The following is a 25,860-nucleotide window of genomic DNA, read 5'->3' as shown; positions in this document are numbered from 1 at the left end:
CACTAGTATTAGCGCCTTTCCTTCATTTACTTCCGCCTGTGTCACGCGGTGAGGTTCCGGCAGTACACGAGTGTTGCCTTTAGTTCCTTTAACGTCTCGGTTTGTTGCAGAAAATGAATAAATGATTGTGAGCAGCAAGGCTGCAGTGAGAAGAGAAAACAGATCCATGAATGAATTAAACTCCATGCAGGCTGTGGAATAAAAATAAAGGACATTATTTTGACTGTTTAGCTTTCAGTGCTGACTTTCATTTAAGTTTTAATACACAACTAAACAAATCCATCATACTCATACAAAAATATCAAAGACAAAAGAGCAGAAACTGCAGCAGCTTATTTTTTGGCTGCAGTATCAAATAAAAGGAGCAAAACCTCCTTCATCTGTGTCACTGTGTTAGTTTTCAGGTCTTTCAAATCTGACTCCAACAGTTTTCTCGGTGTTACATTTATTATTACACAAGCTGTAAATGTTCATTGGTTATAGATTTAATAACATTTAACATTTTATTTTCAAAGTGGAGCCCAGATGTGAGTGTTTAGTGGATGTTCTTTGGCTCAGACACCACAGAGAGAAGAACCAGATGCTCTGTGTGAACAAAGTTGAAGCAGGAAAACTTTAAAGAGCAACATCACATCACATGAGAACAAAAGCAGCTCCTCCTCCTGACTGTAGAAAACTGTCTGACTCCAGCTGTGAACATCAGACCACTCACAGCTCACAGCTAATAACTCCAAGACATGTTGCTGCACCTCTTTTTGCTTCTATCTCACATTATAGGTGAGTTTAAGAACAGGGATTAAAGTTTAGTTGAAGCTGCTGCATTAAGCAGATATACAGACTGCATTTCACTACTTTTCTTCTTTCTTTTTCCAGGACTAACAGCTGGAGACTCAATCACTCCTCAACAACCTGAAGTCACTGAAACAGAAGGAGAATCTGTCACACTCACATGTAGCTATGAGACAAGTGCAAGTTACCCACGCCTTCACTGGTACAGACATCATTCTGACCTTCAGGCTCCTCAGTTTATATTGTGGAAAAGAGCAAAAGAATCTGCAGTTCAATATATTCCTAATAGAAAATATGGATCAGAAACATCTTCTACATCAACTAATCTGACCATAACAGCCCTAACCCTGGCAGACACAGCTCTCTACTACTGTGCTCTACAAACACAGTGATACAAAGTGTAGAAGAGGCTGTACAAAAACCTGAACACAGATATCTGACTACTCTTCAAAGAGGAGGGAAGTGGTATTCAAAGCACAGCTTCATATCAGATGGATTCTGCTAATTCCTGTTTTATCAGAGTCACTGTGGTTACAGCTGCTAATGAAACACTGTGGGAGGATTCACATGAGCAGCAAATCCACATCAACCACAAACCAACTGTAGGCTGACCAACCTAAAACAACAGAAAATAATGTGTACATTAATTATTTCATTTTAAGGCTGGCTGGGTGTGGTCTTGCCCCTTGGCTGCAGAGGAGGGGTGGTGCAGCAGGTTCAGAGGCAGTGCCAGGGGAGGCAGCTATCATTAACTGCCTCATCATGCCTTCACTGTTTTTGCAATAGTCTGCTAGCAGTTAGGGAGAGAGCTGAGACTCTGCAAAGATTAAGTGGAAGCAGACAAACAAATCCACTGCAATGAATTGTATGTGTTGTACATATTGTAAATAAAATGATGCTCATCAACAGCATCGACTGTGTGCTGTGCTGAGAGTAACACACAATGAGTCGAGGAACCATTCAGACTGTTTCACTAACTTGGGAGTAACGAGAAAGACAATAACCAAGAAATTCATGAACAAATGTTCAAAAGGAAACAGAAATCAGTGACTCATCCTTGATTTTAATGCTTTTCAATCTACAGCGCACCGCCATTAGTAACAAAGCTTCCACTGTGGCTGACCTAAAACATTTAAACCCTACAGAGCTGGACAATAAAATCACATTGCTCCATCTTAGGAATCATAAAGTTTCTCAGTAATATTAAACCCGATTCTTTGATCCCCATGATAGAACAGAGAAAACCCGACTCAGAGTGGTCAAAACATTTATAATTCTTTATTCAATCATCTTCTGGAAGAGAGAGCCCTGCACAGCCCAAAGCCAGCTGCAGAATCTCTAACATTAGAAGCTCAAGATGAGTCTCATATACGTGTTATTTTAGTACTTCAGACGTCACACACAGTTTCAACACAAACAACTCCTACTTAGTTCCTTTGTGTCTTACTTCCTGTGCAGCTTGCAATAACTTCCTTTTTCTGAGGTCTGTTGCCAGGGCAACCTGTCACCCTTCATCTGAACTTAGATTCACTCGGTCTGCTCCTCATATACTGCAAAAACGTGCAGTTTCCTGTCAGCCTGTGACCTAGTCAAGTCTGGGCCTCTCATAAAACAATCTAATCAGCAAATGAGCATTAAGAATATATATTTATTTCTTAACAGTAACAATGAAAAAAGATGATCTGATTTTATGTTTGGCTCAGGATTCAAATGGAAATCCAGCTGAGTGGACTCCAGCAGCACATTTAAAAACATTCCTGTCATAAAAGTGAAAATGAGAAAGAGTTACAGGAGTCTAATGTGGCCTCGAGAAGAGAGAAACACGCTGAAGGGTTGGAAATGGCTCCGATTCTGGAAGTAGAATAGGCAGCAGGAAATCTGTGAGGACAAAAACATGTTTCCACTTTTTACGAGTTGATCCCATCATCACGCTGAGGACAAAGGAAGACAAAGTCTGCAGCCCATCAGACCTGTTCCGGTAACAAAGTCAGAAACCCCAACCCCTGCAGCTCCTGCCTTTGCCTTTTTAGTCCTTATTAAATCTCAGCGACAGGCCTGAAGTTCTGACTTTATAAGTCATATTTGTTTCAGTGTGCACATTTGTAATTTCAATATACAGCTGGAGAGGTCAGACTAATCTCACAGTGTAACAAACTGGAAGACCAGCCAAAGGTTGTTTGACTCTGAACCTTTGTAAAGTTGTACATGTTTTTTCAGCCTCGCCTTCCAGACACCGTTTTCTCTAGAAAGACCCCGACTTCTGACCTCAGGGGTAGACGATGAATGAAGATCAACACAGCCAGGCTCCCTTTGTGTAAACTGACTCAACAAAAACTAAAATCCCAGGCAGAGAAAACAGTTTTACGACAGTCGACGTGAACTTTTTATTTAAGCCGGGCTTTCTGCTTCAGACTCTGAGCCTGCTCACTTCTTCCAAAGTGTGAGTGTAACCTACTCCATCAGACATGAACAGATGACGATAAAGCGATTTTAAAAATCTATAAAGAACATAAAAATGTAAGTTAAACAGAACACGACGTAAAGATATGATAAAAGGTTAACGCAGCAGAAAACTAGTGCATTGAGCAGTAAAATAAACATTTTAATGTGATAATTATTTTCTCTTTGAGTGTGCGCTCAGGTCTCATTAGAGCTCTGAACTGGACCCATGTAAACATTAAAGCTTACAGTCCCAAAGCCTGACAAAAGATTTGCTTCAGTCTGTAGCAAAGTGAAATTCAATTTATTGTTTTTGTAATAGCTACAATTCAATCTGTGTAAAAGAGACTTAGCAGCAGATTAGAATCAAGTACAACAACATACTTTACAATTGCTGCATTATTAAATTACACATACGGGGTCACATTCTGGCCACTTTTAAACTGAACCTCCGAACATTAACCGCTTTCGACCAGTTTATTTATATGTTCAATGTAAGTTACCACGGTGATTTAGCCAGGTAAAAACTGGCCAGGTAAAGACTTTAGAGACACAAACATGTGGTTTCAGCTCAAAGCAGCTCACTAAGCCAATAATCTTGATTGAGGATACACTTCTCTCTGTGAGTTTTCATGTGGTGCAACAAATGTTCCCATGTTTTACAGCATGTGTGTTTTTGTGTTCCTGTCATGTTGGGGTCAAATCTGACAGATTTACAACTTAAAGCACTCATAAATATTGTGTTTTACATACAATTGCCTTATGCTAATTTAAGAGCTGTTAAAACAGACCGGTCAATTCTGACTGGGAACACTAAAGTAAAGGGGGCGGGACTCTGGAGGATTAAAGCTACTTCTGAATATTTTTCCATGTTTTATGAGATGGTTTCAAACCTGCATGAACTCTCATGTGCTTGAATAAAGAACTACTATATCCAAACACTTTCCCACATGTTTTACAATGATATGGTTTCTCACCTGTGTGACTTCTTGAGTGTTTTAGTAGATCCCTATTATATGCAAACATTTTCCCACATGTTGGACAAGAACAACACTTTTCACCTGTGTGAGTCATTATGTGCTCTGTTAAGTGAGAGCTACGTTTGAACATCTTCCCACATATTGTACAAGAAAATGGCTTACCACCTGTGTGGGTTCTTATGTGCTTTGACAAAGAATTATTACATCTGAACATTTTCCCACACATTTTACAAGCAAACGGCCTCTCACCTGTGTGGATTCTGTAATGGATTTTAATTTGATAATTAAACTCAAAGGTTTTTCCACAAACATCACATTTTAGAGACTTTTTACATTTAGCAGAGTTACACCGACTCCCTGATGCAGTGGGGCCTTCTTTATTTTTGTGACTTTTATTTCTTTTTCTACTTGATCTTGAATTCTTGCTTCCTTCCTGATCATGGTTCTCAGCTCCAGCAGAGCTGGGAGAGGGGAGCTGCTCCCCGTCTCCTCCTGGTTCACTGTGCTCTCCTTCCTCAGCAGCAGTCACCATAAAGGTATCCGTCTCCTCCTTCAGTCCCAGCTGCTCTCCCTCCTGACTGCTGCACAGTTCCTCCTCTTCCTCTTTAATCTGTGGAGGTTCTGGTTCCTCCTGGTCCAGACTGGAGCTCCTCTCCTGGTTCCAGAGCTGCTGCTCAGGGAGAACCTCCTCCTCCTCCTCCTCCTCCTTACAGACAGGCTGCTGTGGGACGTCTGGAGCAACTGAAGGAGACAAAAATAAAAAAGAAAAGTGATGTGACAACAGAAAAACATATCTGAGCAAATATACAGGGAGTGCAGAATTATTAGGCAAATGAGTATTTTGTCCACATCATCCTCTTCATGCATGTTGTCTTACTCCAAGCTGTATAGGCTCGAAAGCCTACTACCAATTAAGCATATTAGGTGATGTGCATCTCTGTAATGAGAAGGGGTGTGGTCTAATGACATCAACACCCTATATCAGGTGTGCATAATTATTAGGCAACGTCCTTTCCTTTGGCAAAATGGGTCAAAAGAAGGACTTGACAGGCTCAGAAAAGTCAAAAATAGTGAGATATCTTGCAGAGGGATGCAGCAGTCTCAAAATTGCAAAGCTTCTGAAGCGTGATCATCGAACAATCAAGCGTTTCATTCAAAATACTCAACAGGGTCGCAAGAAGCGTGTGGAAAAACCAAGGCGCAAAATAACTGCCCATGAACTGAAAAAGTCAAGCGTGCAGCTGCCAAGATGCCACTTGCCACCAGTTTGGCCATATTTCAGAGCTGCAACATCACTGGAGTGCCCACAAGCACAAGGTGTGCAATACTCAGAGACATGGCCAAGGTAAGAAAGGCTGAAAGACGACCACCACTGAACAAGACACACAAGCTGAAACGTCAAGACTGGGCCAAGAAATATCTCAAGACTGGTTTTTCTAAGGTTTTATGGACTGATGAAATGAGAGTGAGTCTTGATGGGCCAGATGGATGGGCCCGTGGCTGGATTGGTAAAGGGCAGAGAACTCCAGTCCGACTCAGACGCCAGCAAGGTGGAGGTGGAGTACTGGTTTGGGCTGGTATCATCAAAGATGAGCTTGTGGGGCCTTTTCGGGTTGAGGATGGAGTCAAGCTCAACTCCCAGTCCTACTGCCAGTTTCTGGAAGACACCTTCTTCAAGCAGTGGTACAGGAAGAAGTCTGCATCCTTCAAGAAAAACATGATTTTCATGCAGGACAATGCTCCATCACACGCGTCCAAGTACTCCACAGCGTGGCTGGCAAGAAAGGGTATAAAAGAAGAAAAACTAATGACATGGCCTCCTTGTTCACCTGATCTGAACCCCATTGAGAACCTGTGGTCCATCATCAAATGTGAGATTTACAAGGAGGGAAAACAGTACACCTCTCTGAACAGTGTCTGGGAGGCTGTGGTTGCTGCTGCACGCAATGTTGATGGTGAACAGATCAAAACACTGACAGAATCCATGGATGGCAGGCTTTTGAGTGTCCTTGCAAAGAAAGGTGGCTATATTGGTCGCTGATTTGTTTTTGTTTTGTTTTTGAATGTCAGAAATGTATATTTGTGAATGTGGAGATGTTATATTGGTTTCACTGGTAAAAATAAATAATTGAAATGGGTATATATTTGTTTTTTGTTAAGTTGCCTAATAATTCTGCACAGTAATAGTCACCTGCACACACAGATATCCCCCTAAAATAGCTAAAACTAAAAACAAACTAAAAACTACTTCCAAAAACATTCAGCTTTGATATTAATGAGTTTTTTGGGTTCATTGAGAACATGGTTGTTGTTCAATAATAAAATTATTCCTCAAAAATACAACTTGCCTAATAATTCTGCACTCCCTGTACCGTCAAAATAAGGCTCTACAGTGAGAACATGTTCCTCAGAAAGTTGCCACCTCTCGTCAGTGCTGACAATCACTCACGTCTGCTTTTGAAAACACTGGAGAAATGGATGCTGTTCGCACAATCCTCACAGTTAAAGAAAATTCAGCTACAAGGAGAAAGACCACAAATGAAGGCTGCAACAGAGAATACACATCCTACTGTAGAGTTAAGCTCACCATTAGACCAATAAGACCAATAAGGGTCAAGTGAGGTTAGGGAATACATTTACTGTAGTGAGCTGCTAAATCAAACCAAGAACTGACACACAGGCACTCAGATGTTGCGTGTACAGAGTTGAGAGACAGAGACAGAGGGAGGGGCGGGAAGCTTGCAGAGTATTAAGAGGCTGTGATTTGGAAATAACTGACTGTAAAGCGCTATACAAATGCAGGTCATTTTGTTCCTCCGGGAGACGATCATCCTGAACAAATGATTACAGCAAACAGTCACAGTTGGATTATAAAGTAAAAGGAGGACAGATTCTGATGTTTGTGACCTGTTAATACAGACTTTTGCTGATTTCAATTTTCTTTCTAAAAACTATTACTGATAACATATACAAGGAGAAATCTCTGTGAAGGTTCTCAGTCATCCAGGTCATCATAGTCAAAGGAGCTTGCAAAGAAAAGCGTCTGGACTTGTTTAAGTTGCTTGAAGACGTTTCACCTCTCATCCGAGAAGCTTCTTCAGTTCTAAGGTCAAATGGTGGAGAGTCCCAGATTTAAACCCAGTGGGAGTTTCCCCCCAAAGGGGGACAAAAGGACCCCCTGATGATCCTCTACTCACACGAGCCAAGGTGTGAAACTGGGTGTGGGTCCCAATCAGCCAGGGTCTTGGGTGAGCTCATTGTGAAACCTGGCCCCACCTTATCATGTGATTTCCTGAGGTCAGATGGCCCAGGATGTGAGTGGGCGTTAAGGTGTCTGGGGAGGGAACTCAAAACTGGATTATAGATGGCAGAGTCGTAAACCACCGCCTCTGTTCAAAGATGGTCACTCACAGTGGACATAGATGGCTTCTTTCACTCCTCTTTCAAACCATCTGTCCTCTCTGTCCAAAATGTGAACATTGGCATCCTTGAAAGAGTGTCCTTTATCCTTAAGATGCAGATGGACTGCTGAGTCTTGTCCTGTGGAGGTGGCTCTTCTATGTTGTGCCATGCGCTTGTGAATTGGCTGTTTGGTCTCTCCGATGTAGAGGTCTGGGCATTCCTCGCTGCACTGTACAGCACAATACATTGTTAAGACAATGTGGTGTATTGTCAAAAACTGGTTCACCCAAAAGACAAAACTCCTAAACACAGACTTAACAATGTGGTGTATGCTGTACAGTGCAGCGAGGAATGCCCAGAAATTGAACTTGCAAATTTGAATGTCACATAGCTGCAGACCACAAGATAAACTAGATCTACGCTCATGGGTGGGACGATTGACTGACTGGACAAGATTAAAAGAGTCAATAAGATTCAGGAAGTCTCTAACCAGAGGTTTTTGGTAGCAGCAAACATGAATATTAAAATCCCCAAGGATTAAAACGCTGTCAAATCTTGGTAAGATCCCCGATAAAAATACAAAGTCTTGAATAAAATCTTCGTTAAACTTCGGAGTACGATAAGCAAGTGCACACAGCACAGGCGAATGCAGATCCAACAGAAATAATTGTTGTTCAAAGCTGCCATAAATATGAGCGGTGAGCTGTCATCATTTAAAAGTTTTTTAAAAACAGTTGCATAAAACCTCCGCCACGACCAGTTTCCCGCAGGGAATTGAAAAACTGGCAGTTAGAGGGAATGAGTTCAGAGAAAGCGCTTAACTCACCTGTCATGGTCCTGTCACATCACATCATCACCGTGGTGAAAAAGGCCTGACAGCATCTCTACCACCTCAGACGCTTGAGAGACTTCTGACTGCCCTCCAAGGTGCTCAGGAACTTCTACTCCTGCACCATAGAGAGCATCCTGACGGGAAACATCTCAACCTGATTCGGGAACAGCACCATGCAGGAGCTCTACAGAGGGTTGTGCGATCAGCTGAGCGCACCATCCGCTCCGAGCTCCCTGACCTGCACTCAATCTACAGCAGGCGGTGCTGGACCAAGACCAGGAAGATCGTGAAGGACCTCAGCCATCCCAACAACAGACTGTTCTCTCGGCACAAGAGACCCTGTGCCGAGGGTCTCTTGACCCTCGGCACAGGTCAGGAAAGTGATTCTGCTTTCTGAAGACCAACACAGAGACTCTGAGGAGGAGCTTCTTCCCGCAGGCGATACGGTCTCTCAATCACACCACCACACTGTACTGATCCACACATATAGTTCTTACACACACTCTGGACATTCTGGACATTTGTTTACACTAGTGGCCACTGCACAACTACACTGCCTGGTCATCTAATCAAATCACTCACTTAGTCACAAGTCACTTAAATAAATCACTTTTAAGCATATTTAGGGGCGACAGTGGCTCAGGGGGTTGGGAAGCGTATCTGTAACAGGAAGGTCGCCGGTTTGCTCCCCGGGTTCTCTGTCCTGGTCGTTGTGTCCTTGGCCAAGACGCTTCACCTACCGCCTACTGGTGTTGGCCAGAGGGGCCGATGGCGCGATATGGCAGCCTCGCTTCTGTCAGTTTTCCCCAGGGCAGCTGTGGCTACAACCGTAGCTGCCTCCACCAGTGTGTGAATGTGAGAGTGAATGAGTAGTGGTATTGTAAAGCGCTTTGGGTGCCTTGAAAAGCGCCATATAAATCCAATCCATTATTATTATTATATTTGCACTGCACAAGACACTTAAATATGTGGATTGCACAACCCTGGACATTACATTTCTTTCATTACCATTTATTACTCGTACTGCTGCTCTTATTGTTCTATTTATTTTATTCTTTCCTAGTTAAATTTACCCTTCATTTTAATTTTCATATTTATTTCCTATCCTATTCAGTCTTTTAATTTAGGTCACGAGCAGATGTCTAAGCATTTCACTGCATATCGTACTGTGTATGTGACAAATAAAATTTGAATTTATTTATAGAAATACAAACAAACTACAGGTACTTCCATTATTTTACAGCATGTGTATAATGTCAGTTAAAATAACAGGACACACCGAGGCTGCCGGCTCTGAGCTCTGGCTAGCTTTAGCTTTAGCTTTAGCCACTTTGCCTTTGTTAGATTCTTTAAAATGTCCATATTTTGCTGATTAATGGAGATTTAAGCATCAGATCAAGTTTGTTGATACCAATTTCCTTTAGGTCCTCACGTGGTTTACTTTGGCGATGGTTGTGTCTTCACTCACAGTGAAGAGCTTCCATGGTACCAGCATGAAATTATCCGAAATGTCTTGGTATGTTGAAGAAATAAAAGTTCCTTTGACTGGAACTAAAGGGCAAAACCCAACTCCTGAAAAACAACCTCCTTCACCAGAGTTACACAATGCAGTTAGGTGAGTCCAGTTTCCCTGCCAACCCTGGAAACGCCTCATCAAGCCCAAAGGGGGAGGGGACACACACACACACACACACACACACACACACACACAAACAAACAACTCTGATAGCGTGAGCTAATAATTGTCAGGTGGTGTAATCAAATAAAATATTAATTAAAATCACAAAATAATAGTTTTTTTGTACTCTACAATAATTTATGCATTTATATTTGTATTTTTCTGTGTTTAAATACTACATTGAAGAATAAAAACAGAAATATTTACGTTAGAACACAATTATTACAATTTCCAAAAAACAATCAAACAGAAAATAATGTGATCTGCACTGTAGACAATCAAAGGGACGTTATTTATTTTAATTCGGCTGAACCACCTGACAGTTTTGTGGTGCTGAATAGAAAAATGGGTACGACATAGTAAACTGAAGAAAGTTCTAAACATGTTAAAAGAGAAACAGCCTGCAGATAAATCGCCGAACACATTTTATTATTGCAGCTCATAATATGTTTCCAACACTTTCCAATTAAACACTGTTTTACTTCTTCTTCATCATCATCATCATCACCATCATCTCTAGCTTTCTCAATCATTGGTCGTTATTATCATCATTATGATTATTATTACAACAACTACTAATTATTAATCTCTGGCTCTCTTCCACAGCTGTCTTTGTCCTGTTTTCCTCCCCTCACTCCCACATGGCTGCCCCTCCCTGAGCCTGGTTCTGCTGGAGGTCTCTTCCTGTTAAAAGGTTGGTTTTCCGTCCCACTGTCACCAAAGCACTTGCTCAAATTGCGTCATATGATTGCTGGGGTTTCCTTGTATTACTGCAGGACCTATACTTTACAATATAAAGTGGCTTGAGGCGGCTATTTTGATTTGGTGCTATATAAATCAGGTTGAAAAAAAATGCTTAAATCCGGCCTGATTTCAAACAGGAAGAGAGGGACTGAGCGGGGAGGAAACGGCCCAGGGTGGACTCCAACCACAACTCTTCCGGGAGCTTTTCGGCACATGGGTCCCCCTCTGAACCAGACTCACAAATCTCCTAATCCTAACTTTGTTTCACTAAATAATCAAGAGGGAAATCCAGGCTGATTTCAGCGCCTGCTGTTTGAATGGAGCGCAGTCCTGTCCTCTGTTTGCTCTTTGTTAGCTCACATCTCCAAAAAGTCCTCACGGTCAGAAACGTCCCGCAGAGCTGTGATCAGGATCCTCCCTCAGAGGGACACTCACCTGTCCTGTGCAGCTTGATTTGGGGTTTCCAGGTGATATCCAGCAGTCTGCGCTGACGGTCGATCTCTTCCTCGTACTGGACGATCGTTTTTTCAAACTCCAAGAATATTTGTTCAGCAGCAGCAGTTAGTCGCTCGTTGATAAACTCTCTCAGATACTGAACTGAAGGCATTGTTGCTGCCACACCTCACACACTCAGCTCACACACTCAGCTCACACACAACACGACACGACAAACTCTCTGTTCGGTCACACACGTGGAAAGCTAACGGTATTAGCGCCTTTCCTTTGTTTTCTTCCGCCTGGTGTCACGTGGTGAGCTTCCGGCAGAGCACACGTGTTGCCTTTAGTTCCTATGTGTACATTTTTAAACTCACCGATGCAGTAAATGAACAGCTTCTAAGCAGCAAGGCTACAGTGCGAAGAGAAAACAGAGCCATCAAAAACAAATTAAAGTGCTCAAATTAAACTAAGTATCCTTTTGCCATAACCATTGTTGCATGTGTGAAACTAAAACCGGTGAGCATTAGTTTGGTGATGAGAGAGCTCAGAGGAGAACAATCAGACAGGTTGGAGCTGACAGAAAGAACAGCTGTGAACATCAGTCTTATCCAGGGACTCTTCAACATGTGCATTGAAGGAGCAGTAGATCAAACTACCAACGGATAGATTTCAGTTTATAGACTTCCTGCTACAAGATCTCCAAGCAAAGCAGAGCAGCAGAAAGACGTGCTGAGTGTAAAGCTGTCAGCAGGGGGAATAACACAGGGCTGTGAATGAGTCCTGTCACTGTGATCAGGCTCCTCCTTCTAATCCACCAACTTAGTGTTGATGAAGACTAAACAGAGAGATCACAGCTTCTTTATACTTGCTGTAGCTCACAGTTACTCTACACTGCAGATATGACGCCTCTGTTCATCTCAGTGCTGCTGGCTGCTATGTGCCTCGGTATGAACACAACTCTGTTTCTTTGATATCAACATTGACGTGATTCTTTAACAGCACACTGATACTGTTTGTTGGTGTTTTACAGAATGCAGAGCACAAAAAGACAACGTGCTGCAAGCAAAAGGAGAAGAGACTGCTGCTGAAGGAGGCACAGTAACACTTCACTGTCTCTATAACAGCAGTACAACAAGTAATTATCTCTTCTGGTACAAACAGGATGGAAACAACAGCCCCAAATTCATCCTGAGTCGTGTTAGCAGGGATGATGGAAACACAGCAGACGAGTTCAAGGAGAGATTTTCCTCCACACTGGATTCCAGCAACAGATCAGTTCATCTGAAGATCCAGAAGCTTCAGCTGTCTGACTCTGCTGTGTACTACTGTGCTCTGCAGCCCACAGTGACAGGAAACAGCAAAACTCTGTACAAAAACCTTTGGAGCAAAGACAACAGAATACTCCACAACATCCACTAGAGGGAGCCACACACTGTTAAACCTCTGATTCTTGTGTCATTGGACTGATGACAAAGACAACAGAGAAATGAAGCAGTAAAGATCAGAGACAAAGACAGAGCTGCTGTGGAAGCACAAAACTATTTGATTGGCTCAGCTATTAAACTGGCCCCGCCCACTGAGGTTGAGCTCACCCAATGACATTATTTGTTGGTCATTGTGCTGCAGTGGAAGAACATTGTTCATGTGCTGTCTGTCTGGCTTTAATAACTCCAAAGACATGTTGCTGCACCTCTTTTTGCTTCTATCTCACATTATAGGTGAGTTTAAGAACAGGGATTAAAGTTTAGTTGAAGCTGCTGCATTAAGCAGATATACAGACTGCATTTCACTACTTTTCTTCTTTCTTTTTCCAGGACTAACAGCTGGAGACTCAATCACTCCTCAACAACCTGAAGTCACTAAAACAGAAGGAGAATCTGTCACACTCACATGTAGCTATGAGACAACATCAGAGTATGTACGCCTTCACTGGTACAGACATGATTCTGACCTTCAGGCTCCTCAGTTTATACTCTGGAAAGGAGCAAAGGACAGCAGTGGTGATGAATATATTCCTATTAAACGTTATGAATCAGAAACATCTTCTACATCAACTAATCTGACCATAACAGCCCTAACCCTGGCAGACACAGCTCTCTACTACTGTGCTCTACAAACACAGTGATACAAAGTGTAGAAGAGGCTGTACAAAAACCTGAACACAGATATCTGGGAGGGAGGGAGGCAGGGAGGCAGGCAAGTGAGTGCAGCCGTGAAGCAGCTCAACAAACCAGCGACTTAATAGAGGTTAGTTATGGCAGGATGGAGAATTACTGTGAGCAGAGAGGGAAACAGGTGAGAACGAGCAATACTGTGATACATTAATTGACGTCCAACACTAACCATGGTTAGCAGGCGAGCTGGCGAGGAGTGATTGTGAGCGCTGGTCTTAAAAGCCGGCGTTGTGCCAAAAAAGTGTTCGCCTGCCAAAACTGATTTCCAATGTTTCCGTGTGTAATATCTTTATGTATGTTGGTAAATAGACGTCGGTGAACATGGTTTACAGAGGGGTTTTATATATACAATAATTACCTGTTGTTCAAGTATCTTTATAACTGGTTATAATGTAGGTACAGTTGATACATTTGTTGTGCTGTCTGCTGTCCTCTTGGCCAGATTACACTTAAAAAATAAATTTGTAATGTCAACAAGATTGTTTGTGACCTGGATAAATAAAGGATATATAAAAGTCACTGCCAAAAACTGATTGCAGCTTCTACCTTGTTACAGGAATGTTGCTGGTGGCTCAAAGTGACTTGATATCATTAATGAGGGAAACATTTGACATGTTTCACGTATTATAGACCAAAAAGTTATTTATAGCAGGTTAAATACGAGCAATCAGTTTAGGGCAAAAACCGGAAATCAGTTTTTGGCAGACGATCATTTTTTGGCACACATCGGTCATTCTTACACATGTACTGTATCATATAAAATATATAAACTAAATATCTTTGCACACCACCCTGTGTGATTCTCCACTCGCCGACCAGAAAAGACAAACCGCAGGTCTCAGTTGCAGCAGCCCATCCACGTCTGATCTTGCTCGGGCAGATTCAGCAACACTGCCAGAGACTTCCTGTAATCTATTACAGTTGTTAAAGAAACGGTCCAGGAACAGGTCACTCAGGTTAATCCTGAGTGAACAACTAAAAATATTGTTTTTTCATCTTTACTGTGTATTTGAAATATTCTTGTTTAATCTGTTTAATCTTGTAATATACAAATATTTCAGTCTGTATTGCCCGATTGGGCGATAGTGGCTCAAGAGTTGGGAGTTCGCCTTGTAATCGGAAGGTTGCCGGATTGGACAGTCTCGTTCGTTGTGTCCTTGGGCAAGACACTTCACCCGTTGCCTACTGGTGGTGGTCAGAGGGCCCGGTGGCGCCAGTGTCCGGCAGCCTCGCCTCTGTCAGTGTGCCCCAGGGTGGCTGTGGCTACAATGTAGCCGCAGCCTTGCCTCTGTCAGTGTGCCCCAGGGTGGCTGTGGCTACAATGTAGCTGCCATCACCAGTGTGTGAATGTGTGCGTGAATGGGTGAATGACTGAATGTAGTGTAAAGCGCTTTGTAAATAGTAAATGCAGGCCATTTACTATTTTTAACGGGCGCTCAAAAGTTTGAGTACATTTCCCCTGTTTTAGCTTCACTTCACTGGCTGCCCATTTCTTTTAGGATTCATTTTAAACTTCCTTTATTTGCTTTTAAAGCGCTCCATGGCCTAGCCCCATCTTATCTCTCTGAGCTGCTACAGCCTTATACACCTACCCGCTCTCTCAGGTAAGCTGATCAGCTCCTCCTGAATGTACCCAGGACTGGGTGTAAACTTACAGGAGATTGTGCTTTTGCTGTATCAGCTCCCAAACTGTGGAACGATCTCCCTTTAGAGATTAGACAGGCCACTTCCCTACCCGTTTTTAAGTCACTCCAGAAAACCCACCTCTTTACCCTGGCCTTTGACACCACGTGAGATGTTGGTTTTTATTTTTTTGTTTTATTTTAGTTGTTTTAGTTGATTCTATGCCGTTTTATCTTGTTTTCTTTTTTAATATAGGGCTGTTTTAATTTTTATGTATTATGTGTTTTATTTATTTACTTTTGCTGTTTTCTGTTATTCTATTGTTTTTAACTTATTTTATGTACAGAACTTTACAAGTGAAGAATAGTACAGGAGAGTATAAATACAGGTTTAATGCTTTATTTAATACTTGCAGAACAACAAATGAAAATTGTACACTTATACCTGCCTACCAAACCTGAGGTTCTCACAGCAAGTCTAGATTCTTAAACAACTTAAAAATACCAGTAAATTAATGTAAATGCACTAAATGAGCTAAATAAAGAAAACAAATATCAATATAAAAGACCATCTCAATTAAAACAAAACAAACATCTTCTATATATTCAAAATGAATCTAGCAGCACGGTGGTGCAGTGGTTAGCACCATCCCCTCACAGTAAGAACGTCCTGCTTGGCTCAGGCCTCCCTGTGTGGAGTCTGCATGTTCTGTCTGGGTACTCCAGCTTCCTCCCACAGTCCAAAGACATGGATGTTGTTCTAAATAGTGATTATATTGACCACAGGTGAAAGTGTAACTGGTTGACTCTGATAGACTGTCAACCACATCATCACCACAGTGGACAGCATCATGTTTAAGCTGTAGATGGAAAAACACAGAAACAGCTCCTAGATTTCAGTTTGCCGAAACAGAGCACCCCCCCTCCTCAGAAAAAGAAAGCATATACTATCAATGGAGATTAACACGACCAGACTTCCTTTATATAAACTAAATTAACAAAACTAAAATCCCAGTCAGAATAAACGCAGCCATTATCAGATGACAATAAAATTTTTTAGAGAACATAAAAAATAATATACCAATAAAACACTTGCTGAAAGTATGACAAAAGAGTGTGCGGTTGGCTGTCTCTAGAGCTCTGATACTTTAAACTGGACCCATTTAAACGTTAAAGCTTATAGTTCCAAAGCCTAAGAAAATATTTTCTTTACTTTGTTCCAAACTAAATTCATTGTATTGTTTTTGTGATCCATCTTCTAATAGCTAAAATTAAATTAGTGCAAAAGATTTAGCAGCAGATTAGAATCAAGTATAACAACACTTGTATGTTTTCTGCATACTAAATGAATACATGCACATTCCAGTTAAACCTCTCAACTTTACCTGCTCTTTAACAAGTTATGTGTTCAGTCTAAGTTACCATGACCTTTAAATTAATATTTATATTCATAGCTCTTTCAATTATTCATTCCTGAACAGGGTAATTAAAGCCAGATTTAAAAAAGCAAGTTTTGTGACACAAACCTCTGACTTTTAGCTCAATGCAGCTCACTGAGGCAATAATCTTGTATCGATAGTGCACCGCTTAGCGTGAGTTTTCATGTGGCGCAACAAATGAGTTCTAGAGTTAAACATTTTCCCACATGTTTTACATCCATACGGTTTCTCACCTGTGTGTGTTCTTATGTGCTCTGTCAACATAGAGTCACGGCTGAACGATTTCCCACATGTTTTACAATGATATTGTTTAACACCTGTATGCATTCTCATGTGTTTCAATAAGGAACTACTATATCCAAATACTTTCCCACATGTTTTACAGTGATATGGTCTCTCACCTGTATGCATTCTCATGTGCTTAATTAAAGAACTACTATATCCAAACATTTTCCCACATGTTTTACAATGATATGGTTTCTCACCAGTGTGCGTCTTCAGGTGCATCAGTAAATCACTGTTATAAGCAAACATTTTCCCACATGTTGTACAAGGATAAGGCTTCTCACCTGTGTGAGCTCTTCTGTGCTTCCCCAAAGAGCCAGTACATACAAAACCTTTACCACAAATAGTGCATGCAAACGGTTTCTCGCCTGTGTGGATTCTATAATGTCTTGTCATTTCACAATTATACCGGAATACCTTTCCACAAACATCACATTTTAAATACTTTTTACTTTTATCAGAGTTACACCTACTCCCTGATGCTGTCGAGTCTTCTTCATTCTTGTGACTTTTGTTCGTAAATCGAATTGATTCTGAATCGAGTGTCTCGCTTCGTCTCTGGTCTTGGTTCTCAGCTAAAGCAGAGCTAAGAAACAGGAGCCGCTGCCCATCTGTTTCATTTTGGTCACTTTTGACACAAGTAGCAGTCACCATAAAGGTATCCGTCTCCTCCTTCAGTACAAGCTGCTCTCCCTCCTGACTGCTGCAGAGTTCCTCCGGTTCCTCCTTAACCTGCGGAGATTCTGGTTTCCCCTGTTCCAGATTGGAGTTGTTCTCCTGATTACAGACCTGCTGCTTAGTCGGTACCTCCTTCTTCTTAAGAACATGTTGCTGTAAGACATCTGGAGAGACAAAAGGAGACAACACAAAGAAACTGATATGATACCAGAAAAACAGAAGCAAATTTGCTGTCAAATCAACTAAAGAACAGCAATAAGGGTAAACCAACATTAAACTACAAGCTGATGTTGGAAAAAAAATGTTTCCCCTCTTTAAAAAAGCACTCCATGAAGCTAGAACATCGTATTATTTACCTGAGAATAAAATGAACGGTTTCTCTTTAGCACTGTAGCCAGCCTGACAAAAAGTCCAAGCACTGTTGAGCCAATGATTCCTTTCGCTCTTTTTTTAAAAACTGAGTTTTACATGTATCAATGGCCTTGTCCCAGACTTAATGAGCAGAATGATTTTAATAGCAGCACAGGAGTCACAAAAAGAAGAGCAGCTCCTGGACACTGCTAACTACCAAAACACCAAACATTATTTGGTTAATTCTTGTTTTCCTAATCCTAAATGTCAACAGATCAGCGCTTTTTAATTCCCAGGTGAAACAATGGCTGAAACAAAAACAAATCTGTGGACACTAATGTAAACCAGCCTACTTTATTGTGGGCTGTTTACATCAACCAGCAAAGAGGATAAAGTGCATCTCCATGTATCTCCTGTTATTAGTTACAGTAACTCTGTGTGTGTGTGTGTGTGTGTGTGTGTGTGTGTGTGTGTGTGTGTGTGTGTGTGTGTGTGTGTGTGTGTGTGTGTGTGTGTGTGTGTGACCTCCTGATCACCAAAAGGATCATAAAAGCAGGAAGCTTACAACACAAGAAACAGATCTTTCAGATAGAATGTATCTGCAATAAAACCTCCCCCAGCACAGAGTGGCTGGAGAGGTGGTCAGAGACAAAGGAATGTCTTTGATCCTATAGTTTGAACTTAGACTTTACAAATTTAAGAAACACAATGACAACATTCAACAATTTGACGTAACAGTCGTGTTTACGAGTGCCTGTGAGGAGTCGGGCTGCAGCAACCTGAACTAGCTGCAGATGAGACAGCAGAGCTGATACCAGAATAAAGACTGTTACAGCCGTCAAGCCTGGATGAAATGCATGCTTGGATCACTTTCTCAAAGTCAGCTGATGACATAATGTTCATAATTTTTCCAAAGGCCCTGAGCTGGAAGAGCTGGCTCTTACAACAGAATTTATTTATTTGTCAAATGAAAAACTGCCATCAAAGAGTTCTGGACTTTTCCAGAGCGCCAAGGTCAACCTTAAGAGAAGAACGAGGGTCAGAAGGTCCAAATAGTACGATCTCAGTTTTTTGATCGTTTACATTCAAAATATGTAATGCCAACTATGATTTCATGTCATCAAGGCAGTCCAGCAAAACTTTAAAGAGTCTGTAGATTTTTTTTTAAAAGGAAAGTAGATTTGAGATTCATCGGCATAACAGTGAAACGACAGTCAGTCAGTCGGTGCTCTGTCTTTGTGTCGTCACAGTTCACGGTGCTAATGTGGGCTACACGTCTGTGCTTCATGCCTCAGATGGAACTATCACAGTGTAAGAGAGAGATTCTCCGTGCAGTAAATGTAACACATGACTGAAGTGGAGCTCTGACAGACGACACAGCGTTTAGTTCAAAGGTCATTTTTGCTTGTTATGAAGAAAATTAAAAACTGACGGGCTGTGCGGAGTCTGAGTCTGTCTTTGCTCCCCAGAACAAATGCACCCACTGTTTATGATGGAGGTGACAGGTGCTGTCAGCCCAGCTCCATCAGCTGTGTAACTCACTGTAACACTGGGTGTGGTCTGTGGCTGCAGAGGAGGGTGGTGCAGTGAGTTCAGGGGTGTGAGTCAAGCTGGGTCCATGACACAACTGTGTTACAGAAGTCGAATGTTAACTTTAACTGGAAACCAGCCTGGAGACCTGAGACCTGCTGTCAGTCTGCTACAAACAGAGTGAACTGAAGACGCTGAGTCACATCAAACATCAGAACGAAGTCAGAGAAACCACATCACTGACTCGTGTGTACAGCTCACACTGACACACACTTCAATGCTACAAACACTTTAGAATCAAAGAAATCACATGAAAGTCATCGATGTTGGTGGCAACATGACGGCTGTGTGGTCTGCACTGACCTCGATAAAAGAAAACTATGAGTATGTAAAACATTTATATTCTACACTTTAATAAATAATATATATATATATATTTATAGTTATAAAGCGAGCTTTGTTTTAATGACACTGGCAAAAGCGCTCGTCCAGGATACAGTGAGCGAGGAGGCCGTCACACTGGACCTGCTGCAGCCCCTCAGCTCATCCTGAAACATGATGTTTTAGCTCCTTTATCCTTTAATCCAACTTCACTGTGATTGGCCGCCTTTTGAAAACAGCAGGTCTGAAGCGCAGGTGGGGCTGCTGTGCACTTTAGACGACCATATCAGGGATATCTGCTCGCTCTGATATCATGCTGTTCTGATCTGTTCATGCGGAGTTCATTCAAACCAGCAGAGAATCACACACTGCTGCTGCATGCTGGGCGATACCTGTGTGTTCATCGTTGGTGCTGCACTCAAACTCCATAAAGGTATCCGTCTCCTCCTTCAGTCCCAGCTGCTCTCCCTCCTGACTGCTGCACAGTTCCTCTTTAATCTGTGGAGGTTCTGGTTCCTCCTGCTCCACACTGGAGCTCCTCTCCTGGTTCCAGAGCTGCTGCTCAGGGAGAACCTCCTCCTCCTCCGCACAGACACGCTGCTGACAGAAGTACTTATTTTTATTTGAAATAAGTACCACGTGGAACCTTCAGAGGCTCACACACACTCCGTGCCTTTAAATGTGTGTATTGAGCAGCTGCTCAGTCTGTTTGTGTGTACTGATTAATTTTATTTTTGCTATATTTAAAAATTTAAAATTTAAAAAAAAAATTCCAACTGAGGACTGGGTTTGCAAAATATCCTTTGGTTCGAAAACCTTTGTTAAAACCGTTGTTTTGTACAATTAGAGAAAAATGTTTATAACTGTCCATTATTAAATTCAGTTCTTTGTATTCTTCAACGGCCAAGAAAGACACACTCAAAGTGGTCTAACTCAAAAGATGATCTTTAATTTTACATTTTCCGGAAAACGAAGACTTAGCACAGAAACGCCAGCTCAAGTCTGGGGCATCAGCGGCCCGTCTCGCTATATATTTTTGCAGCACGTCAGACCCAGTTTTGATACAAACAACTCCTTATATGGTACAAGTTCTGGTGCAGCTTTGCACTTCCTCTTTCTAAAGTCTGTTGCCAAGGCAACCTGTCACCTAGGGCTGCACGATTTTGCATAAAATGAGAATCACGATTTTTTGGCTTAGAATTGAGATCACGATTCTCTCATGATTTTCTTTTCCAGTATAAATATTTATTGCACTTATTAACTGCACATCAACTTCGTAACAGTTGAGACTGAACATAAAAACAATAAATAAACATAAAAACAACAAATGTCTCACGTTTTGTTGTTGCCGCAAAATGTACTGCTTGAAATTCCGTCTCCACCGTTGCTCGACGCTGCGTGTATAGAGCAGGTAGTGCAACAATAGAAAAATAGTTGCGGGACGGCACTGTGTAGCGTTTGTCTAGGGTGTTGATTATTTTCCTAAATCCCTCGTTTTGCACAGTGTTGATGGGAGCCATATCTTTGGTCAGGTGATAAGTGATAGCCTCCGTAATTTCTTTGTGCCTGCGGGAGTTCGACGTGTATAGGGAAGCGCTGTATGAGGTTCCCGTTATTGATGTTTGGGTGGTTGACCGGAACGGATTTTCTCCTGTCACTTTCTCGTCATCCCTGACGTGCTCTCCGTTGTTTTTTCCCTGCCAATTTTAGCATCACACGGCACAGCTTCTGTATCACGTGGTATAAGGCTCCGCCCTTGTCATTTGTTGAGCAGGAAGAGTGAGCGCTTGTTTTCATGCAGAGTACGTCCCGGATCAAAATGCGGTACAATCGTCGTCGTCTTTTTTTTTTTTTTTTTAAATCGTTGTCATTTGGAAATGAGATCGCACATAAGTATGAATCGAGATCGCGATTTTCTAACGATTAATCGTGCAGCCCTACTGTCACCCTTAACATAGTTCTCGTGTGGGTCTGGCATACATAAAACAATATAAGCAGACAATAAGTTGGACAATATATTAAAATCCCAACAGACCCCCTCTTGACCTTTCTGGTCAAGAGGGGGTTTTGATTGTAGACAATCAAAGGGACGTTATTTATTTTAATTCGGCTGAACCACCTGACAGTTTTGTGGTGCTGAATAGAAAAATGGGTACGACATAGTAAACTGAAGAAAATTCTAAACATGTTAAAAGAGAAACAGCCTGCAGATAAATCGCCAAACACATTTTATTATTGCAGCTCATATTGTGTTTCCAACACTTTCCAATTAAACACTGTTTTACTTCTTCTTCATCATCATCATCATCTCTAGCTTTCTCAATCATTGGTCGTTATTATCATCATCCATCTCCATCCATCTTCATCCGCTTTATCCGAGGCCGGGTCGCGGGGGCAGCAGCCTAAGCAAAGAGGCCCAGACCTCCCTCTCCCCAGCCACCTCCTCCAGCTTATCCGGGGGAACACCAAGGCGTTCCCAGGCCAGCCGAGAGATATAATCTCTCCAGCGTGTCCTGGGTTTGCCCCGGGGCCTCCTCCCGGTGGGACATGCCTGGAACACCTCACCCAGGAGGCGCCCAGGGGGCATCCTTGTCAGATGCCCGAACCACCTCAGCTGGCTCCTTTCGATGTGGAGCAGCAGCTGCTCTACTCTGAGCCCCTCCCGGATGGCCGAACTTCTCACCCTATCTCTAAGGGAGAGGCCAGCCACCCTTCGGAGGAAGCTCATTTCTGCCGCTTGTATCCGCGATCTCGTTCTTTCGGTCACTACCCACAGCTCGTGGCCATAGGTGAGGGTAGGGACGTAGATCGACCGGTAAATTGAGAGCTTCGCTTTTACACTCAGCTCCCTCTTCACCACGACGGACCGGTGCAGCGTCTGCATTACTGCAGCTGCAGCCCCAATCCGTCTGTCGATCTCCGGCTCCCTTCTCCCATCACTCGCGAACAAGACCCCGAGATACTTGAACTCCTCCACTTGGGGCAGGAACTCATCCCCGACCCGGAGTGGGCACTCCACCCTTTTCCGGCTGAGAACCATGGCCTCAGATTTGGAGGTGCTGATCCTCATTCCCGCTGCTTCACACTCGGCTGCGAACCGTTCCAGTGCGAGCTGGAGGCCATCACCCGATGAAGCCAACAGAACCACATCATCCGCAAAAATCAGAGATGAGATTCTGAGGCCACCAAAGCGAAAGCCCTCCGCCACTTGGCTGCGCCTAGAAATCCTGTCCATAAAGGATATTATCATCATTATGATTATTATTACAACAACTACTAATTATTAATCTCTGGCTCTCTTCCACAGCTGTCTTTGTCCTGTTTTCCTCCCCTCACTCCCACATGGCTGCCCCTCCCTGAGCCTGGTTCTGCTGGAGGTCTCTTCCTGTTAAAAGGTTGGTTTTCCGTCCCACTGTCACCAAAGCACTTGCTCAAATTGCGTCATATGATTGCTGGGGTTTCCTTGTATTACTGCAGGACCTATACTTTACAGTATAAATTGGCTTGAGGCGGCTGTTTTGATTTGGTGCTATATAAATCAGGTTGAATAAAATGCTTAAATCCGGCCTGATTTCAAACAGGAAGAGAGGGACTGAGCGGGGAGGAAACGGCCCAGGACGGAGTCCAACCCTGAGTCTTCTGGGAGCTTTTCGGCACATGGGTCCCCCTCTGAACCAGACTCACAAATCTCCTAATCCTAACTTTGTTTCACTAAATAATCAAGAGAGAAAGTTCTGATTAAAGGCTCAAATCCAGGCTGATTTCAGCGCCTGCTGTTTGAATGGAGCACAGTGCAGTCCTGTCCTCTGTTTGCTCTTTGTTAGCTCACATCTCCAAAAAGTCCTCACAGTCAGAAACGTCCCGCAGAGCTGTGATCAGGATCCTCCCTCAGAGGGACACTCACCTGTCCTGTGCAGCTTGATTTGGGGTTTCCAGGTGATATCCAGCAGTCTGCGCTGACGGTCGATCTCTTCCTCGTACTGGACGATCGTTTTTTCAAACTCCAAGAATATTTGTTCAGCAGCAGCAGTTAGTCGCTCGTTGATAAACTCTCTCAGATACTGAACTGAAGGCATTGTTGCTGCCACACCTCACACACTCAGCTCACACACAACACGACACGACAAACTCTCTGTTCGGTCACACACGTGGAAAGCTAACGGTATTAGCGCCTTTCCTTTGTTTTCTTCCGCCTGGTGTCACGTGGTGAGCTTCCGGCAGAGCACACGTGTTGCCTTTAGTTCCTATGTGTACATTTTTAAACTCACCGTTGCAGTAAATGAACAGATTCTAAGCAGCAAGGCTACAGTGCGAAGAGAAAACAGAGCCATCAAAAACAAATTAAAGTGCTCAAATTAAACTTAGTATCCTTTTGCCATAACCATTGTTGCATTGTGTGAAACTAAAACCGGTGAGCATTAATTTGGTGATGAGAGAGCTCAGAGGAGAACAATCAGACAGGTTGGAGCTGACAGAAAGAACAGCTGTGAACATCAGTCTTATCCAGGGACTCTTCAACATGTGCATTGAAGGAGCAGTAGATCAAACTACCAATGGATAGATTTCAGTTTATAGACTTCCTGCTACAAGATCTCCAAGCAAAGCAGAGCAGCAGAAAGACGTGCTGAGTGTAAAGCTGTCAGCAGGGGGAATAACACAGGGCTGTGAATGAGTCCTGTCACTGTGATCAGGCTCCTCCTTCTAATCCACCAACTTAGTGTTGATGAAGACTAAACAGAGAGATCACAGCTTCTTTATACTTGCTGTAGCTCACAGTTACTCTACACTGCAGATATGACGCCTCTGTTCATCTCAGTGCTGCTGGCTGCTATGTGCCTCGGTATGAACACAACTCTGTTTCTTTGATATCAACATTGACATGATTCTTTAACAGCACACTGATACTGTTTGTTGGTGCTTTACAGAATGCAGAGCACAAAAAGACAACGTGCTGCAAGCAAAAGGAGAAGAGACTGCTGCTGAAGGAGGCACAGTAACACTTGGCTGTCAGTATGAGAGCAGTGGAACAACTAATTATCTCTTCTGGTACAAACAGGATGGAAACAACAGCCCCAAATTCATCCTGATGCGCTATAGTGGGGATCAAGGAAACACAGCAGACGAGTTCAAGGAGAGATTTTCCTCCACACTGGATTCCAGCAACAGATCAGTTCCTCTGAAGATCCAGAAGCTTCAGCTTTCTGACTCTGCTGTGTACTACTGTGCTCTGCAGCCCACAGTGACAGGAAACAGCAAAACTCTGTACAAAAACCTTTGGAGCAAAGACAACAGAATACTCCACAACATCCACTAGAGGGAGCCACACACTGTTAAACTTCTCTCCAGTCAGAATTACAGTCTATATTGTTTTTACTTGTTTGATCACCTTGATGGAAAGCGTTAAGGCCTATTATTTTCTCTCTTCTTTCTACATTTTTCATTTCAGTGTCTGATCGATGCACTCCTCCACTTTTCATCAGGACCAAATTCTGTGGGTCCTTCCAATATTTGCCAGTGAAATATAGAACAGTGGTCCCTCAGAACATGGGGAACAGAGCCTTCAGTTGCTCTCTTCCTCCAGCCATAAGAAATATAAACTCTCTTCCTGTATTTAAGTCACAGCTCAAAACATCTGTTCAAACTGGTTTATTCACTTTAGTGCTGATTTTATCTGTTGTCAAGTTCTGTTTTGCAATTTTAACTTATTTTATGTATTTTATGACTATTGCTCCTTTTATTAATTTTGTTCTTTTGTAAGGTGACCTTGGGTTTTTGAAAGGCGCCCACAAATAAAATGTATTATTATTATTATTATTATTACTTCTGTACCGCGGTGATGGGATTTCCGGCTCTTTTTAGAGAGCCGGCTCTTTCAGTTCCCAACCGGCTCTTCAGGTTGTTTTGTTGCTTTAAATAATTTATTATTAACAACAATATAAAATTATGCACTAAAGGAATTACTAATGTAAAAAAAAAAGTGGTTTTATTTAGAGACAGAACAGGTAGAAACTCCAAAACACATTTCTAGCATGAACTGAACTTCCAAAACAGAGCTACCTAGATCACTTAAATTACACAATTGAAAGCATGAAAGCATA

The 25,860-nt window shown here is 42.4% G+C and overlaps 1 protein-coding gene and 1 gene segment (V, D, J or C); one reads left to right on the top strand and one right to left on the bottom strand.

The window, feature by feature from the left end:
• Positions 1-1,832: 1,832 nt before the first annotated feature.
• LOC146368672 (uncharacterized) lies at positions 1,833-24,150 on the bottom strand. Its single transcript, XM_084912352.1, has 3 exons — positions 23,667-24,150; positions 17,275-17,664; positions 1,833-4,940 (listed from the first exon to the last, which is right to left on the bottom strand). Exons 1-3 carry the CDS (start codon positions 23,836-23,838, stop codon positions 4,078-4,080), a joined length of 1,425 nt encoding a protein of 474 aa, XP_084768478.1. The 5' UTR covers positions 23,839-24,150; the 3' UTR covers positions 1,833-4,077.
• Positions 24,151-24,378: 228 nt separating this feature from the next.
• On the top strand, positions 24,379-25,093 carry LOC146368671 (T cell receptor alpha variable 19-like). The segment is given in 2 exon segments: positions 24,379-24,602; positions 24,688-25,093. Coding segments are annotated over 2 exon segments (435 nt in total).
• Positions 25,094-25,860: the final 767 nt, after the last annotated feature.

Source organism: Perissodus microlepis, chromosome 18 (assembly GCF_051167445.1).
Source record: "Perissodus microlepis isolate ML-2025 ecotype Zambia chromosome 18, ASM5116744v1, whole genome shotgun sequence".
NCBI classification, from domain to species: Eukaryota; Metazoa; Chordata; class Actinopteri; order Cichliformes; family Cichlidae; genus Perissodus; species Perissodus microlepis.
The sequence above is the reverse complement of the archived record's forward strand: the minus strand, read 5'-3'. Positions and strand labels throughout refer to the sequence as shown.

Bases quoted from the DNA above. Each gene is read 5' to 3' on its own strand.
- LOC146368672 (XM_084912352.1), bottom strand. From the start codon at position 23,838: ATGCCTTCAGTTCAGTATCTGAGAGAGTTTATCAACGAGCGACTAACT. The intron at 17,665-23,666 runs GTGAGTGTCCCT...TTGTCTCTCCAG, and splicing joins AATCAAGCTGCACAGGACAG to ATGTCTTACAGCAACATGTT. The intron at 4,941-17,274 runs GTAAAAAGTATT...CAGTTGCTCCAG, and splicing joins TAGGTGTAACTCTGATAAAA to ACGTCCCACAGCAGCCTGTC.